The sequence below is a fragment of the Mesocricetus auratus genome, unplaced genomic scaffold (genome assembly GCF_017639785.1).
Source record: "Mesocricetus auratus isolate SY011 unplaced genomic scaffold, BCM_Maur_2.0 Super-Scaffold_100007, whole genome shotgun sequence".
In the NCBI taxonomy this organism is placed as follows: Eukaryota; Metazoa; Chordata; class Mammalia; order Rodentia; family Cricetidae; genus Mesocricetus; species Mesocricetus auratus.
Genome location: NW_024429191.1, coordinates 49,099,870 through 49,115,169, shown reverse-complemented (window position 1 = coordinate 49,115,169; position 15,300 = coordinate 49,099,870). Strand labels below are relative to the sequence as shown.

The 15,300-nt window shown below is 47.9% G+C and overlaps 1 protein-coding gene and 1 long non-coding RNA gene across 3 annotated transcripts; one reads left to right on the top strand and one right to left on the bottom strand.

Moving 5' to 3' along the window:
- Nucleotides 1-2,462: 2,462 nt before the first annotated feature.
- On the top strand, nucleotides 2,463-14,616 carry LOC101844629 (polyunsaturated fatty acid lipoxygenase ALOX12). Of its 2 annotated transcripts, XM_005067498.4 has the most exons (14): nucleotides 2,463-2,683; nucleotides 3,188-3,389; nucleotides 4,362-4,443; nucleotides 4,544-4,666; nucleotides 4,774-4,877; nucleotides 5,316-5,476; nucleotides 6,354-6,497; nucleotides 7,795-8,004; nucleotides 10,227-10,313; nucleotides 10,538-10,707; nucleotides 11,190-11,311; nucleotides 13,738-13,838; nucleotides 13,953-14,123; nucleotides 14,226-14,616. In XM_005067498.4, the coding sequence occupies exons 1-14, from the start codon at nucleotides 2,549-2,551 to the stop codon at nucleotides 14,403-14,405; spliced, it is 1,992 nt and encodes a 663-aa protein (XP_005067555.1). In that variant the 5' UTR covers nucleotides 2,463-2,548; the 3' UTR covers nucleotides 14,406-14,616. The 2 variants fall into 2 exon arrangements, with proteins under 2 accessions (XP_005067555.1, XP_040604939.1); XM_040749005.1 differs by lacking the exons at nucleotides 2,463-2,683; nucleotides 3,188-3,389 and having other exon boundaries at nucleotides 4,525-4,666.
- On the bottom strand, nucleotides 12,282-14,228 carry LOC121141387. The gene is made up of 2 exons (XR_005878279.1): nucleotides 14,056-14,228; nucleotides 12,282-13,877 (listed from the first exon to the last, which is right to left on the bottom strand). It is a non-coding gene; the product is annotated as an uncharacterized LOC121141387 (long non-coding RNA).
- Nucleotides 14,617-15,300: the final 684 nt, after the last annotated feature.

The window sequence follows — 15,300 nt, the reverse complement described above, 5'->3', positions numbered from 1 at the left end:
AGACCTCTATGGTTAGCTAGTGGCTAGCTCTGCCCTCCGGTCTTCAGGCAAGTTTTATTTTGCTAGAATACAGACACGATATCACCACATATATCCTCCCTGACTTGAGGTGTAGCTCAGTGGTAGACTATCTGACTAGCACACCTGAGATTCTGAGCTCAATACTCAGCACCACAGAAAACATTTAAAATTGGATGTATCTTCCCAATGTACTTAAAATGAGTGGAAATGAAGGAGGGAGCAGGTCTTCAGAAGCGAGGATCCTCATAGGAAGCAGGGCCTGTGGAGGAAGCAGTGGTGGTAAGAAACAGGGGAGGAACTTCTAAGAATAATACATTAATACATAGATACATAGAGCGCTGTGTGTCAAACTGTGCTAAGTGTTTGAACATATTAACTCATTACTTTATGCAGCAGCTCAGATATTTTCCTTAGTTTCTCTCTCTCTCTCTCTCTCTCTCTCTCTCTCTCTCTCTCTCTCTCTCTCTCTCTCTCTCTCTCTCTACACACACACACACACACCTCATAGCACACCAAAGTGGCAGAAAACTAGTCACAAGGCACTAGAGAAGCAGTTTTGAGTTAAACAATCATCTAGTAGATGTGACCCAAACTCCTTGAGAAGGTGAAACAGAACCTATGAAAATACATGTGGAGAGGACCACACCCTGCTGCTATGAACCATGGGGAATGTACAGGAAAGGGTGACACCAAAACATTGAAAGAAAGGGGGGCCGGGCGTTGGTGGCGCATGCCTTTAATCCCAGCACTCGGGAGGCAGAGGCAGGCGGATCTCTGTGAGTTCGAGGCCAGCCTGGACTACCAAGCGAGTTCCAGGACAGCCTCCAAAGCCACAGAGAAACCCTGTCTCGAAAAACCAAAAAAAAAAAAAAAAAAAGAAAGAAAGAAAGAAAGGGGGCTGTCACTCGACAAGAACACGGAACATATAGACAGAAATGGGCCTAGATGTGGAATGATAGCCCACCAAGGACCAGAGGCTTCAAGGTTTGGAGGCTGGAAACCCCTGTGACTTTCCTTACCAACCGTCAGAATGCCAACTCCAGGAAATGGATCTGCTTGGCCCTAGCCTACTCCAAGTCACCAAACTACAACATCTTAGTTCATAAAAACCTACACAGGGACTTGAATAGGTGACAAGGCCTGAGTGCTAAGCCAGTTTTTGATGTTTACAAAGTCCCTAACAAGCATCACTCTAAGTTCATGACTTTCCTATTCTGAGAACCACAACCAGGAGATAGCTTGGGAAGAAAATCCAACTTGGGATCCACTAAAGAAGGGCTTACCTGAGAGGAAAAAAATTCATGGGACCCACTCATAGATGCCTAAGTGATTGTACACCACACGCTCGTACAGACTGGTGCTCTTGGGAGCCTGTCATTTTTGGCACCCACTGTCTGGAGGTTAGACAAAATGAGGCATGCACTGTCTTTAGCCTGCCTCAAGATGTGTGGCCCAGGACATTTGGGGTATTTCAATCTTAAAGTCTTGATATTAGTGGGTGGGATAGAAGCTGGGGGTGGGGAATAAGGGGGGCTAGGGTTGTAAGTCTGAAAATGCTGTCTTTTTTTGTTTTGTTTTGTTTTGGTTTTTCGAGACAGGGTTTCTCTGTGGCTTTGGAGGCTGTCCTGGAACTCGCTTGGTAGTCCAGGCTGGTCTCAAACTTACAGAGATCTGCCTGCCTCTGCCTCCCCAGTGCTGGGATTAAAGGCGTGCGCTACCAACGCCCGTCGAAAATGCTGTCTTTTCAGGCTCAAGGCAGCCTGGGAATCCCCCAGACCCTCCCAGGCTCCCATTATAGAGGCACTATCTGGTCTCAGCCCAGAAAGACACTTTTCCCTCCTCTGTTTAAAAACTGGTTTCAACCCCTCTGCAAGTTCTCATAAAGACCCAGAGACTTTGGGAAGTCTCCTAATAGGCTTTTTTTAGCTCCAGCCTGAATGTTCCCACCTGGGGAATCCGATCTAAGGCTAGAGCAGTTGTTCTCAACCTATGGGTCGAGACCCCCTTTGAAGACTCTTTCACAGGGGTTGCCTAAGACCATTGGAAAACAAAATATTTACATTACAATTCATAACAGTAGCCAACTTACAGCTATGAAGTAACAACAAAAATAATTTTATGGTTGGAGGTCACCACAACATGAGGAACTGTATTTAAGGGTCGCAGCATTAGGAAGGTTGAGAACCACTGGTCTAGACACACACACACACACACACACACGCACGCACGCACGCACGCACGCACACACACACACGCACGCACACTTACTTCCAGGGCATCTTTAGATTCTCTCACACCATAGCTAACCCAATGGCACAGCCCTTCCCCAAAGCCTGCTAGACTAGCAGGTTCAGGCTAGTCTGGGGCGGGGACTTGGGAGGAGTGCCTAAAAGTTGAGAGGGCGGGGATACAGATCCATCTTTTAAAGCCTTGGGACTGGCCCCTGAGGCGACGGTGGCCCTGGGCTGTCTTCGAATTGAGCTTCACTTGGATCGCCTCCCGAGAGGCCAGAGAGCCAAAGGGCGCCATGGGCCGCTACCGGGTCCGCGTGGTCACTGGAGCCTGGCTCTTCTCGGGATCCCTCAACCAAGTGCGGCTGTGGCTGGTTGGGGCGCATGGGGAGGCGAAACTGGAGCTGCAGTTAAGGCCGGCGCGGGGCAAGGTTAGCGGGCAAGAGCTGAGCCACCCAGGGTCCGGGCTGGGCGTGGGAGGTTGGCAAGGAACGGGAGGCTAGGGACTGTGACAGCGCGACCGCAATGGAGTTTTGTGGTGGGACGCCAGGAGTGAGGTCAGCTACTGGACTGGGCTGGTCTCCTTTCCTGGACCCCGACCCAGGCTTAAAGAGCCCCAGAGCAGTCGTACTTGTGGTCAGACTTGAAGCTGCTCTGAGCTCCAGTGTGTTGGGAGCTCAGTGAACAGAATGAGACGATGCTCCATCATCAGCTCAGATCTCTGGTCAGCGCTCTGTAGTCTCTGGTCTTCCCACAGAAACGGGACACCTTAGACCCACCAGACAGGTTAGGGGTGAAGAGGGAGGGAGAGCAAGAGCGAGGTGTGTTCTTTGACAGCTCACTGCGGTAAACTGAGGCTCCACAAAGGGCGGCTCCGTTTCCGAAAGGCTTCTCCCAATTCCTGCTACTAAGTCTGGCGAATCTGGTCCCCACAGGAGGAGGAATTTGACTTTGATATTCCCGAGGACTTGGGACCACTGCAGTTTGTGAAACTGCACAAACAGCACTGGGTGGTGGACGACGCCTGGTTCTGCAATCTCATCACGGTCCAGGGGCCCTCAACAAGTGCAGAGGCAGTGTTCCCCTGCTACCACTGGCTGCAGGGGGAGGGAGTACTGAGCCTGCCGGAGGGGACAGGTGAGCAGGCAGCATCTCACCCTGCGGAAGTGGGCGAACGGGGAGTGCTGGAGGTGATGGGGGGGGGCTAAAGGAACCTCAAGAAAGGATGGGCAGACACTAGCACAGAGAATTTCCGGGATGCAAGTGAGGAAATGGGAAGAAGTTATGAATTCCCCCCAAGTGTTTTCCAGAATAAGTGATATTGCCTTAAAGAGGGAAATAGGCGATCTGGAGACCTCGTTTTCCTTACTAGGAAGTAGGTCACAGAACTGTAGACAGAAGCAAAGAACAACAGGATGAGTTCTGTGACTCGGGACAAGTTAGGGCACAGACAGGTGGAGGGCTCACAGAGCAGGTGATGGCCAACGAGCCACGGTTACCAACTGGTTTGATTGGAGTAGTGAGGATCACCTGGCAGGAGAGGGCATGCATGAGAGCTACAAAACTTCAAATATTTGCCATGGCAACCAAGAGAAAGAGCTGCACAGAGACGAAGGAAAGCTGGGGTGGTAAGGCCGGAAACATGATGGGAAAGGCCGATCTAATCCAGGTGATGGCACAGTAACTGCAGAGTGGCGATTGGCTGGGGAAAGTGAAAGCAGGCAATGAAAGGAAGGGTGAAGGTGTCTAGGGTAAGAGATTAGCCAGAGCAACACGGAGCAATAGAGAGGTGTGGTGTCGGAGACCAAGATGTTATCGCCTAAGTTAGGGCGATTTCCCTCCAACTTTAGACATTGGTGAAATGTCAGATAGGAGATTAGGCACTTAAGGAACAAGGACACACGGCAGATATCTGATCTGGAAGGAAGATGTGGTTTGAAGTTGGCAAAACCAGATGAATGTCCAGGGGTCATCAAGTGAGGCAAAGCCACAGAGATAAAAGCAGCGGAGCTCAGCAGAAAACATGGACTGGCGACAAAAAGAGCAGGGGACAAGTGGAAGAGTGCTCAGAACCAGACAAGGAGTACAACTAATTCTAACCTTCCCCAGCCCGCCTGGCAGGAGGCAATGACTTGGATGTCTTCCAGAAGCATCGAGAAAAGGAACTGAAGGAAAGACAACAGACTTACCGGTGACAGTCTACCCACAGACCTCCCAACTGTCCCCCCTCCCTTACCCATCCCCACCACTTATCTCGACACTCTCCCTGAAGTGTTATCCCCAACTTCTAGCTGGGCCACCTGGAAGGAAGGCTTACCTCAGACAATAGCAGCAGACTGTAAGGATGACCTACCTGTGAATATGAGATTCCATGAGGAGAAGAGGCTGGACTTTGAGTGGACGCTGAGGGCGGGGTAAGAAACTTGCTGAAGCTCATGGCATGGGAGTTGGGAGACCCAGGTGGTGTTTAGTGAGGAGATAAGGATCAGATGATGGGATCATGTTTTAACACCTGTCCTAGGGTTCTGGAAATGCGTCTCAAACGTGTTTACACCCTCCTGAGAACCTGGAACCGTCTGGAAGACTTTGATCAGATCTTCTGGGGCCAGAAGAGTGCCTTGGCTGGTCAGTGGCTTCCCCAGATCTCTATAACATCCCAGTGGTCCCTTTTCATTACAATGCATGGTTCCCATAGCTCCTCACCAAATTAAAATATATTATGCCTGGCTGGGCGTCGGTGGTGCACGCCTTTAATCCCAGCACTTGGGAGGCAGAGGCAGGCGGATCTCTCTGAGTTCGAGGCCAGCCTGGTCTACAGAGCGAGTTCTAGGACAGCCTCCAAAACAATACAGAGAAACCCTGTCTTAAAAAACCAAATATATATATATATATATATATATATATAATTATGCCTGATATCCTCACAGAGGCCTCAAAAATGACAAAAATAAAAATGGCTGAACATAGGATAGTCTTAATCCCCACGGTCAAATGTGAAGAACAGAAACATCTAGGCTGTGGTAAATCCCTTCCTCCTTTCTGTGCCTTACCCCTGCACCACAGAGAAGGTTCACCGCTGCTGGAAGGATGATGAGCTTTTCGGCTACCAGTTCCTCAATGGTGCCAACCCCATGCTGTTAAGACGCTGCACCTCTCTGCCCTCCAGGCTGGTACTGCCCTCTGGGACAGAGGAGCTCCAAGCCCAGTTGGACAGAGAACTCCAGGTACCTTCCTCCTGCCTGGCACTGTTCTCTCATTACTAGTAAGACCTAGTGAGGTTGAGGATGCCAACGGCAAGAGACAAGAAAGGAGGCACCCCTTGGTGCATGCCTTTTGCTAGAAAAAAAAGTATCTGAAAAGTGGCAATGTCATGTAAAAGCTACAAGGAGCTCCTGTACGTAAACTAGGGAAAGAGGGTGGATCCTTACGGCACAGACTAGATCCAGAGACATTAGAAGGAGTAATGACACTCTTGCTGCTGTCACTGTCCTGGATCCTAGTGATCTTGGCAGGGGAAAGGGCCATGCCTGTGTTGTGGAGGGAGAGGATTCAGGAGGTGTTCTGGAAAATTTTAGAGAGCTGAGTTTGGGAAGGATGAACTGGTTACCAGGAGGATAAGCCTATGCACGCTGTGTTCAGTGGCAATGGTAGTTCAGGGAGCTCTGCGGAATATCTATCCATCAGAGCAGGTGATTCTTACAGAGCAGAGGAGGTGTTGTTGAGCTGATGGGAGCCAAGAGCAGAGAGAAGACAAGAGCTAGGACAAGGGACTGGCCATCTAGACACAGAGTCAAGTTGATAATGCTTGTGCTGCGAACTGGAGTGAGCAGGCCTGTTCTGAACCCAGATCTGCTACAGAAATCCCCACACAAGACATCTTCATCCGGTGCCTTGTGGTTTGCCATTGTTGTTGTTTGTTGTTACTGTTTCACTTTAAGATTAGAGGAACTGAACCAACTGTAGCTCTATCAGTAGAACTCTAGGACTGATGAATGACAATGACAAGAAGCTGGAAACAATGTCTTCAAATATCTTGCCTTCGTCTTGGCCTCTCAATGTGTGAACTTTGAACTCTAAAAATGGATGCATTCCTTTTTCCAGAATGGTTCCCTGTTTGAAGCTGACTTTACCCTGCTGGATGGAATTCCAGCCAATGTGATCCGAGGAGAGCAGCAGTACCTGGCTGCCCCTCTTGTCATGCTGAGGTTGGACCCCAATGGGAAGCTGCTACCCATGGTTATCCAGGTAAGGCTCCCTAAGTATCTCATTCCTAACATTGTTCTCTGTCACTTAAACCTCTGCACCCAGAAACCCAGTTTCTAGGTGCTTGGCTCCCAGGCTGCACCTCTTCTGAGAGCTACCTCATTTCATTGCCTAGTCCCAACTCACCCAAATGGAAGGGCTTGTTCATGAGTCACAGAAGCAGCTGGGTGTATGGTGCATACCCATAATCCCAATACTCTGGAGGCAGAAGGATCGTGAGTTCAAGACTACACAAGGATACATGACAAGTTTTAGGTCAACCTGAGCTACATAGTAAGATCTTTAAAGGAACAAACAAACAACAAATGGCCTCTTGAGTTCTCATCCTATTACCAGCAGTTCTCAAATGTCAGTGTGCTTCTGAATCACTTCAAAAACTTGTTAAAAGCACGGGTTTCTGGGTAGGGGTGTAGCTCTGTGCAAGGCACTCACCTAGCATGCACAGGCCCTGGGGTGGGGTTGTTAAGACCCACCCCCAGACTTTGTGGTTCAGTGTATCTGAGGTGGATCTAAGAAAGTGCTTTCTTTACAAGTTCCAAATTGATGAGATTAAGTAGCTGAGGACCGCACTGAGAACCACTATTAAGTCTGTGTCCTCCGCTCTATAGGTCCGTTGTCACTTGACTCTTCACCTACACTCCCACCAGCACTGTCAATAGTCTGACAGCTCCACCTTTGTTCTGTTTTCCTTGTTCTTTTTTTTTTTTTTTTTTTTTTTTTTTTGGTTTTTCGAGACAGGGTTTCTCTGTGGCTTTGGAGGCTGTCCTGGAACTAGCTCTTGTAGACCAGGCTGGCCTCGAACTCACAGAGATCCGTCTGCCTCTGCCTCCCAAGTGCTGGGATTAAAGGCGTGCTGTTTTCCTTGTTCTTAAGACAGAGTCTCACTGTGTAGTTGACTGGCCTGGAACTCACCATGCAAACCAGGCTGGCCTTGAAGCCACAGAGATCCGGGAATTACAGAGGAACGCCACCACACCTGGCTCACACCCATGCAGCTCCTGCTCTCCATCCCATCACCTGATTTCTGAGCCCCACCACATTTTCCCACAGCTCCAGTAGGACCTCCTCTCTGGACCCCTGCTTCCCATCTCTCCTGCATTCAGTCTGCCCATGGTGGCACCATAGCTGGGGAAGCAGGGCGATGGGTCTCTCGTTCCTTCTACTTAAGTGTGAGCTGCTACAAGGAACCATTTGTGCTTAGTCGTCGATTTCCCTGGGTACTGTGACCGTGTCATACAGAGGGGGAGTTCCATAAATACTCAATTTCTATTTCTCCCAGATTCAGCCTCCCAGTCCCAGCTCCCCAGCTCCAACACTGTTCCTGCCCTCAGATCCTCCACTTGCCTGGCTCTTGGCTAAGATCTGGGTGCGAAGTTCAGATTTCCAACTGCACGAGCTCCAGTTCCATTTGCTGAACACTCATCTGGTGGCTGAGGTCATCGCTGTTGCCACCATGAGGTGCCTCCCAGGACTGCACCCTATCTTCAAGGTACAGACTCTACCCTCTGTCTGTCTCCCTTAGAACCCAAATGAGATGTTTTGAGACAAAGTCTCTGACTAAACCTGGAGATCACCAATTTGGCTAGACTGGCTGACCAGCAAGTCCCTGGAATCCACCTGTCTTCACCCTCCACAACTCAAAGGAGGTAGATACAACGGCAAAATCTTCATAGCAATCTCTGGGTGAAGGGGTGGGGGACCGTGGCAGAAAACTGTATCAACACCTTGGAACTTATTTTAATCAAGCTGAGTCATTTAACACCTCTTCAGGACTATCATAAGGGAGATCTCAAATTCTCAAACATCTGACCATGTCACAGTAGGCTTACAATATAGCTGAGACACTGTCAATTGGGAGTGGAGAGAGTATTACTCCTTCTTTCGAAGGCAAGTGGCTAAGGGCCAACTAGGGGCTTGGACAGCGGATAAAATGCTTGCCACTCAAGCATGAGGACCTGATTTAGATGCCAAGCACCCATGCAAAAATCCAACTACGGCGGCTCATCTGTAGCCCCAGCAGTGTGATGATGGGAGAACAGAGGGGAACGAACTTTCAAAAGTTGTTCTCCAACCTCTACATGGGCACCATGACACACATGCGCCCATACACACATACTCACATGCAACTAAAATAATATAATGAAGATAAAAATGTTTGAAAACCTTGATAATATTTCACATATAGAGAATATGCCAGGCAAAAATGGTGCAAGTGTGTAAAAGCAGGTGATTGTCAGGGCTAGTTTAAGGGCAAACTGAGGTGTCTGTTTTAGCTACATGGTGTATAAAGTGTTGTCTGAGTATTTAAGTGAGGAACACGGTAAGAAGAACAATTAAATCCCTCCGGCTGGGTGCTTCCATCTGACTGTCCGAGCCTGACCAATATAGCTGTGACTCCTTTTGAATTCCCCTTTGGGTAACACGGGCTGATTATTAGTATCCTGGGTTTCATTTATGCCATGATGCCTCCTGCACCTGCACTGCCTACTCCGTGTGTCTAGTTAAAGCCTATGTTCACACTTGAAATTTTCCCTTCTGGCTCCATCCACCCTAGCAACTACATCCTGTGACAAACTTGGCAAACTACTGTGTATCACAGGACACACAGGAGGGCTCAATGTGCTGATGTCCCAAGGACCACCTCTGTGCAGAATCTGTGCTTCCATTGTCAGGGTCTAAATCCTACATCTGACCTTGATATTTTCCAAATGTTCACTCTTTTGTTTTGTTTTGCTTTTGAGTCAGGGTCTTCTACAATCCAGGCTGGCCTCAAACTCTCTATAACCAAAGACTTCCTTGAGCTTCTCTGATACTCGTTGGTCCACCTCCCACATTCATGGATCAGAGCATGCACCACCATGTGACTTGGGACATTCTATAACATTCAGAATTTTGTGTAAATCTCAGACTAATGTGAGCTGCTTTGATGTCTCAAAGTCAAAGAGATCGCTTGAGCTATTCCTGTGTTTGGCATAAGCAATTTAAATTAATACCAAAATTAGACAAAATATGAATATCAACTGTGTAAAAACAAGACAAAAAGAATGCATGAGAATGAGGTAGATTTTTATAACAACCAAGGAAAAGGAGAGAGGAGACCCAACAGCACCATCAAGGCTGGGGGACAGAATGGACACTGACACCACTCTGTAAGCAGATGGCTTCGTATACCCTCCCCACAAGCCACTTCTAAAGAAACCCAACGTCCAATAACCAAAGAATGGAGATGCAGTTTTGATAAGGAATATACAGGCTAATTTAAGCTAGGAGGATATAAATGATAGGATGTAAGAAAATCAAAAGGCCCTGAGCTCCTAAAAGAAACCCATACTCAAGGTGGAAGAGAATGAGTAACAGTTACTATTGGGATTCCTTCATGTAGACAAACACTTCACCTACATAGTCACACAGGCTATAGCTTCCTAAGACAAGAGTCTATTATTGCCCCCTGTTGGCAGATGGGAATATTGCATATTAAATAGAAATTAACTTGGCTAAGTATCAGAGTGGTAAAGTGTAGGTTGAAATCCTAGTCACCATGGTGGACAACTCCTGGTGAATTTAGAGAATGTGAACGAGTGATCAGAGAAGTAAGAGTCCAGCCTGTCAAGGTAGCAGCGTAACAAAAACATCAAGAGTATAGTAGGACGTTACACTTGGTGTCAGGTCCTACGAAGATCTCAATACAGCTCCCTTTAATCCCCACTCCAGTTCATAGTTCCCCACATTCGCTACACTATGGAAATCAACACACGAAGCCGGACCCAGCTCATCTCAGATGGGGGAATATTTGATCAGGTAAGAGGGATGTGGTGCCACCTGATCTCCCAGCTCCCACTGATAGTCGGAACACTTGGGGACAACAGACCAACTTCCATGAAAATCTCTAGCCTTAACCTATGAGTCCTGTTTATTTATATACATGACTTTAAATCTGAAAACTCTATGCCTGATCACCATAAAGCCCTTGGCTCTCTGTTGCTGCTTCCATCCATCAAGACTTATCAACTCTCTTGTTCCAGGTAGTGAGCACAGGTGGAGGGGGCCATGTTCAGCTGCTCACTCGGGCACTGGCACAGCTGACCTACTGCTCCCTCTGTCCCCCTGATGACCTGGCTAACAGAGGCCTGCTGAAAATCCCAAGTGCCCTCTATGCTCAGGACGCTTTACGGCTCTGGGAAGTCACTTCCAGGTGAGTGAGAGGGAATGGGTGAGATCTGACTTGGGGAAAAAAGTATCTCCCCAGAGCGAGAGGTAAGGAACAGGTGGAGTCAGTTGTCAGTTTAAAAACAGAGAGACTGGAGTAGGGCCAGGACACCGAGGAGGAGAGCTGTTAGAGCAGAGGCTGGGGGATCTGGAAGAACCAGGGTTTTGTCAGGAGTGACTAGCAGTCATGTGTAGATGTGTAGGAAGACTAGCTATTATCACTTTTCCTGACCTCAATCTGCCTGAGCCCTGGGTGTAGCTCAGTCACAGGATGCTTGCTTAGCACGAGCAAAGCCTTTGCTTTGATCCACAATGCTACAGTAAATTAATTACTTGAATGGAGATTAAAACTTCAAAACACAAATCTGGTAGGCTCCAACCCAGGCACGGTGCGAGGTGGCCCCAGGACAGAGTGCAGCGTGAGAGGCTGAAGCCTCTGCTCTCAGCTCCGTTCCCTTCTCTGGGCAGGTATGTGGAGGGGATGGTTCACCTCTTCTACCAAAGTGATGATATTGTGAGGGGAGACACAGAGCTGCAGGCCTGGTGTTGGGAGATCACTGAGGTGGGACTGTGCCATGCCCAGGACAGAGGTAAGACCTGTCCCAGTGACAGGTGTGCCCCTCCCCAGACCTCGAGGACAGAACTCCCTAGTCACCTGCCCTTCCATTCATGAAAGCGCCCTCCAAGCCTCCAAACACCCAGAACCATCCCACATACCCAGGTTGTCCTCGTAAAGAGGCCCTGACCACCAACTCATTCTCAGGTTCTCAGCTACAGCAGAACCACAACCAGTGATTTCCCCCCAGTCCCTGCTGGGGCTTATGGAGCTCTGCACTCATGGTTCCCTGGTTTTCTACCTGAGACATAAATGAGAAAAATTCCCCACCAAAGCCCATCGTGTCTCGCCGCGGCTATCCCTTCCCTTCCTGCCTGCTGCTGTCCACACACAGGTTTGTGGCATGCTGCACATTTGCCAGACTGCAATGTCATTTCTAGATGTCACCTCAACACTATCTGCATGCTATGGCTCCAGTCAGTCCAGTGTCCCCATCCTTGGGGCTCAGGTTTCTTTGGCTAATCCAGTTCTCAGTCTCCAGCTCCCCTACCACCAGTCAGGGTGTAGTCATTACTCTAGTCAACCTTCATCCTCCTCCCTCAACTCCTCAAAGAACTAGCCTTTCCTGGGCTATTTAAACACAAGGCCTCCTCCTCTCTGGCATTGAGGTTTCTTTCAGCAACTGCTCCTCCACAGTTCAGACCTTGAATCCCATCCACTGCTTCTTTACGGCATAGCAGGACCACCATGGCAAGACCCTGCATGCAGCACACATTTGTGCCCTGGAGCAGGCCTCTCCTTTAGGAGGCAAGGGGTTCACCCACCGGATTCTTGCCAACCATGAGCATCTCTAGTGTCTTTCTGTCCTGACCCTTTGACTTCATGTGTCCAAAAAGGCCCTTCTTCTCCCTGGCCATCTCCTCAAGCAGCATCTACATCTTAGAATTTATCATAAATACTCAGTGTCTTTGTCTGGACTGAGATAATGAAGTGAAACACACAGGTGGCTTTAACATCAGAAATTTATTTCTCACCACTCTGGAGGCTTAAAGTCTGAGGTCTGAGTGCAGCATACTTGTGTTGTGGTGGGCGCACTTCCTGGTGACACAGGTGACCTTCATAGTACCACATGGCAGAGAGAGAACAAACTAGATCTCTGTCTTGTCTCATAAGGACAGTGCCATTACTCATTAGAGCTCCAAACTTATGACATTATAACCTTCCAAAGAATCTTCATGTCTAAATACCATCACACTGGCAAATAGTTTCAGAATACTAACTTGGGGGTGGAAACACAACCCTTCATTCCATACCATAAATATTAACTCTAACCTCCACAAATAGCTTCCCAGCCCCTCCTCTTTCTATTCAACTCACCGAGCCCACTTTTGCCTAATTTTTCTGTTGGACTTAGAGGAAGTATGCTAAAATGAAAATGGGTAATAGAATAGCAGTTGGGAACCCCAGTTCAAAGTCAGCCTCTGTTTTCCCGTTACTGGGTAATCTTGAAAAACATTTAATCTCCCTGGCCTTTGATCTTCTTATCTAAATAACAGGTGTAATTATATATGTACCAGCTCAACTCAGAGCTCCCACACACACTGTGAATGACTGGCATGAGGTAAGCTGAGGACTTTACTGTTTTCAGACAGGGTCACTTAGTCTAGCTGGACCTCAAACTTCCTATGTAGTGAAAGCTCGCCTTGAAGTCATGCTCTTCCTGCCTCAGCCTCCTAAGTGTTCGGGTTACAGACATGTGCCACCGGCCCAGCTCAGGACTTCTTATTCTCCATTGTGCAACTAAGAAACTATAATTCCCTTCTTAACTAACTAGGGATAACTGATTGCCCAGTTCCTAATCTTTCCACAACGACAGTGTCTGTTATTGGCTGAGCACTATTTAAAAACAGATGATTTTGATGCTTTTTTTTTAAAGACAGGATCTCACTGTGTAGTCCAGACAGTGGTGCAGACTGGTCTGGAACTTTACATGCAGGCTGGGCTGGCCAGGAACTCCAAAGCCTCCTGCCTCTGAGCTGGGATTACATACACTATATCCATTGTGTGGATGGGAAAAACTGGAATGCGGAGAGGTTAAGTAAATGGTCTTCTGCAATGGTTCTCAACCTTTCTAATGCTACAACTCTTGTAGTGAACCCCAACCATAAAATTATTTTGTTGCTACTTCAAAACTGTACTTTTACTACTGTCACAAATCACAATGTAAATATCTGATATGTAGGACATCTGATATGGAACCCCTGTGTGGGCCAAGACCCACAGGTTGAGAGCCTCTGGTCTAAAATAACTGAGAAGTAATTAGGCCAGTATTGGGACCTATATCTGATACAAATATATCTACATGAATAAGAAACCACACATCTGCTCTAAAATACAGACCATCCTTTGTTTCTTCTCTCTTACTCTGTAACGTTTAAATCCTTTTCTTTTCCTGGCCAGGTTTCCCTGTGTCCTTCCAGAGCCGTGATCAACTCTGCCATTTCCTTACCATGTGTGTCTTCACGTGCACTTCCCAGCATGCGGCCATCAACCAGGGCCAGGTATGGAGAGCTCAGGGCCCAGGGAGCAAGTGTCTGGACCTTGGGACATCCAAGGGAGAAGTGGGGATTCAAACTGGAACACTTGGGTTCTAGAGCTACAGTTTCCTTCCCCAGCTGGACTGGTACGGTTGGGTACCTAATGCTCCATGCACAATGAGGATGCCCCCACCCACCAACAAGGAGGACGTGACAATGGAGATGGTGATGGGGTCGCTACCGGATATTCAGAAGTCCTGTCTTCAAATGACCATCGCATGGCATCTAAGTCGCCCCCAGTCGGACATGGTGAGTGAGAATCAAGAAGAGGGAAGTAACAGTTGGGGGGGGGTATCATGTGAGGGGCTGGGTTTCTTCAGGCTGGAACCTGAATAATCCTTTCCATTTCAGGTACCTCTAGGACAACACAAAGAAAAGTATTTCTCAGACCCCAGGACCAAAACTGTGCTGAGCCGATTTCAATCAGATTTGGAAAATCTGGAAAGAGAGATTACAGCCCGGAATGAGCAACTTGACCTGCCGTATGAATACCTCAAGCCCAGCCGCATAGAGAACAGCATCACCATCTGAGCCCCAGGTGCCTGCACCCAGGAGAATCCCAGGAGCTCTAGGGCTGTCACTGCCCTCGAGTCCCTGCCTCCTTACGTCTGCTGCTAAGACTCAAACTCCTCTCCCGACTAAACCCTCCACAGGGCACTAACTGTTCTGCTGTACCATTAAAACAACCACCGACATTATGAGTGTGACTATGTTACAATAAAACTTTATGTGTGGACACTGAGATGCGAATGTCACCAGATAGTATTTTGGCTGTTTTGGCTTTTTTTTTTTCATTTAAAAACAAAAACAAAGCCAGGCGGTGATGGCACTCACCTTTAATCCCAGTGCTTGGGAGGCAGAGGCAGGCAGATCTCTACAGAGTAAGTTCCAGAACAGCCAGAGCTGTTACACAGAGAAGCCGTGTCTCAAAACAAAAGAAAAGAAAAACAGGCAAGTGAATGAAAATGAAAGTGCTGTGCTTGAGGGACGCGCACTATTTCAGATTATATTTGGTCTAAGCTCACAAAAGCTTCAGCCCCAAAATTCCAGTGTCAAAACACCCAAGAGTCAGGATTGCAGAGAGGAAAATTATATTTCTGGATGAAATCAACTATTTTGGCTAATTCTCCTTTACCAGGAAATAGACTTGGTGGCCAACTTGTAAATTCTTGACTCTCTTAACAATCCCCTCCACCCCTACTTCTCCAATTCGAACACATACTCTGAATAGCCCTTAGTGGTGTTGCTGGCCCCAAATAAAAGACATTTCCCCAAACAGCTTCCTTCCCGGACAGTTGCAAAACAAAAGAGGCAGAAAAGCCCCATGTTTCCTGGCTGCTTAGCACCTGGTAACCATTGTGTGCCTCACAAATTCTCTTTCACAATCATTTCGAGACTAATATCCACAAAATAAACAAAATGCCTC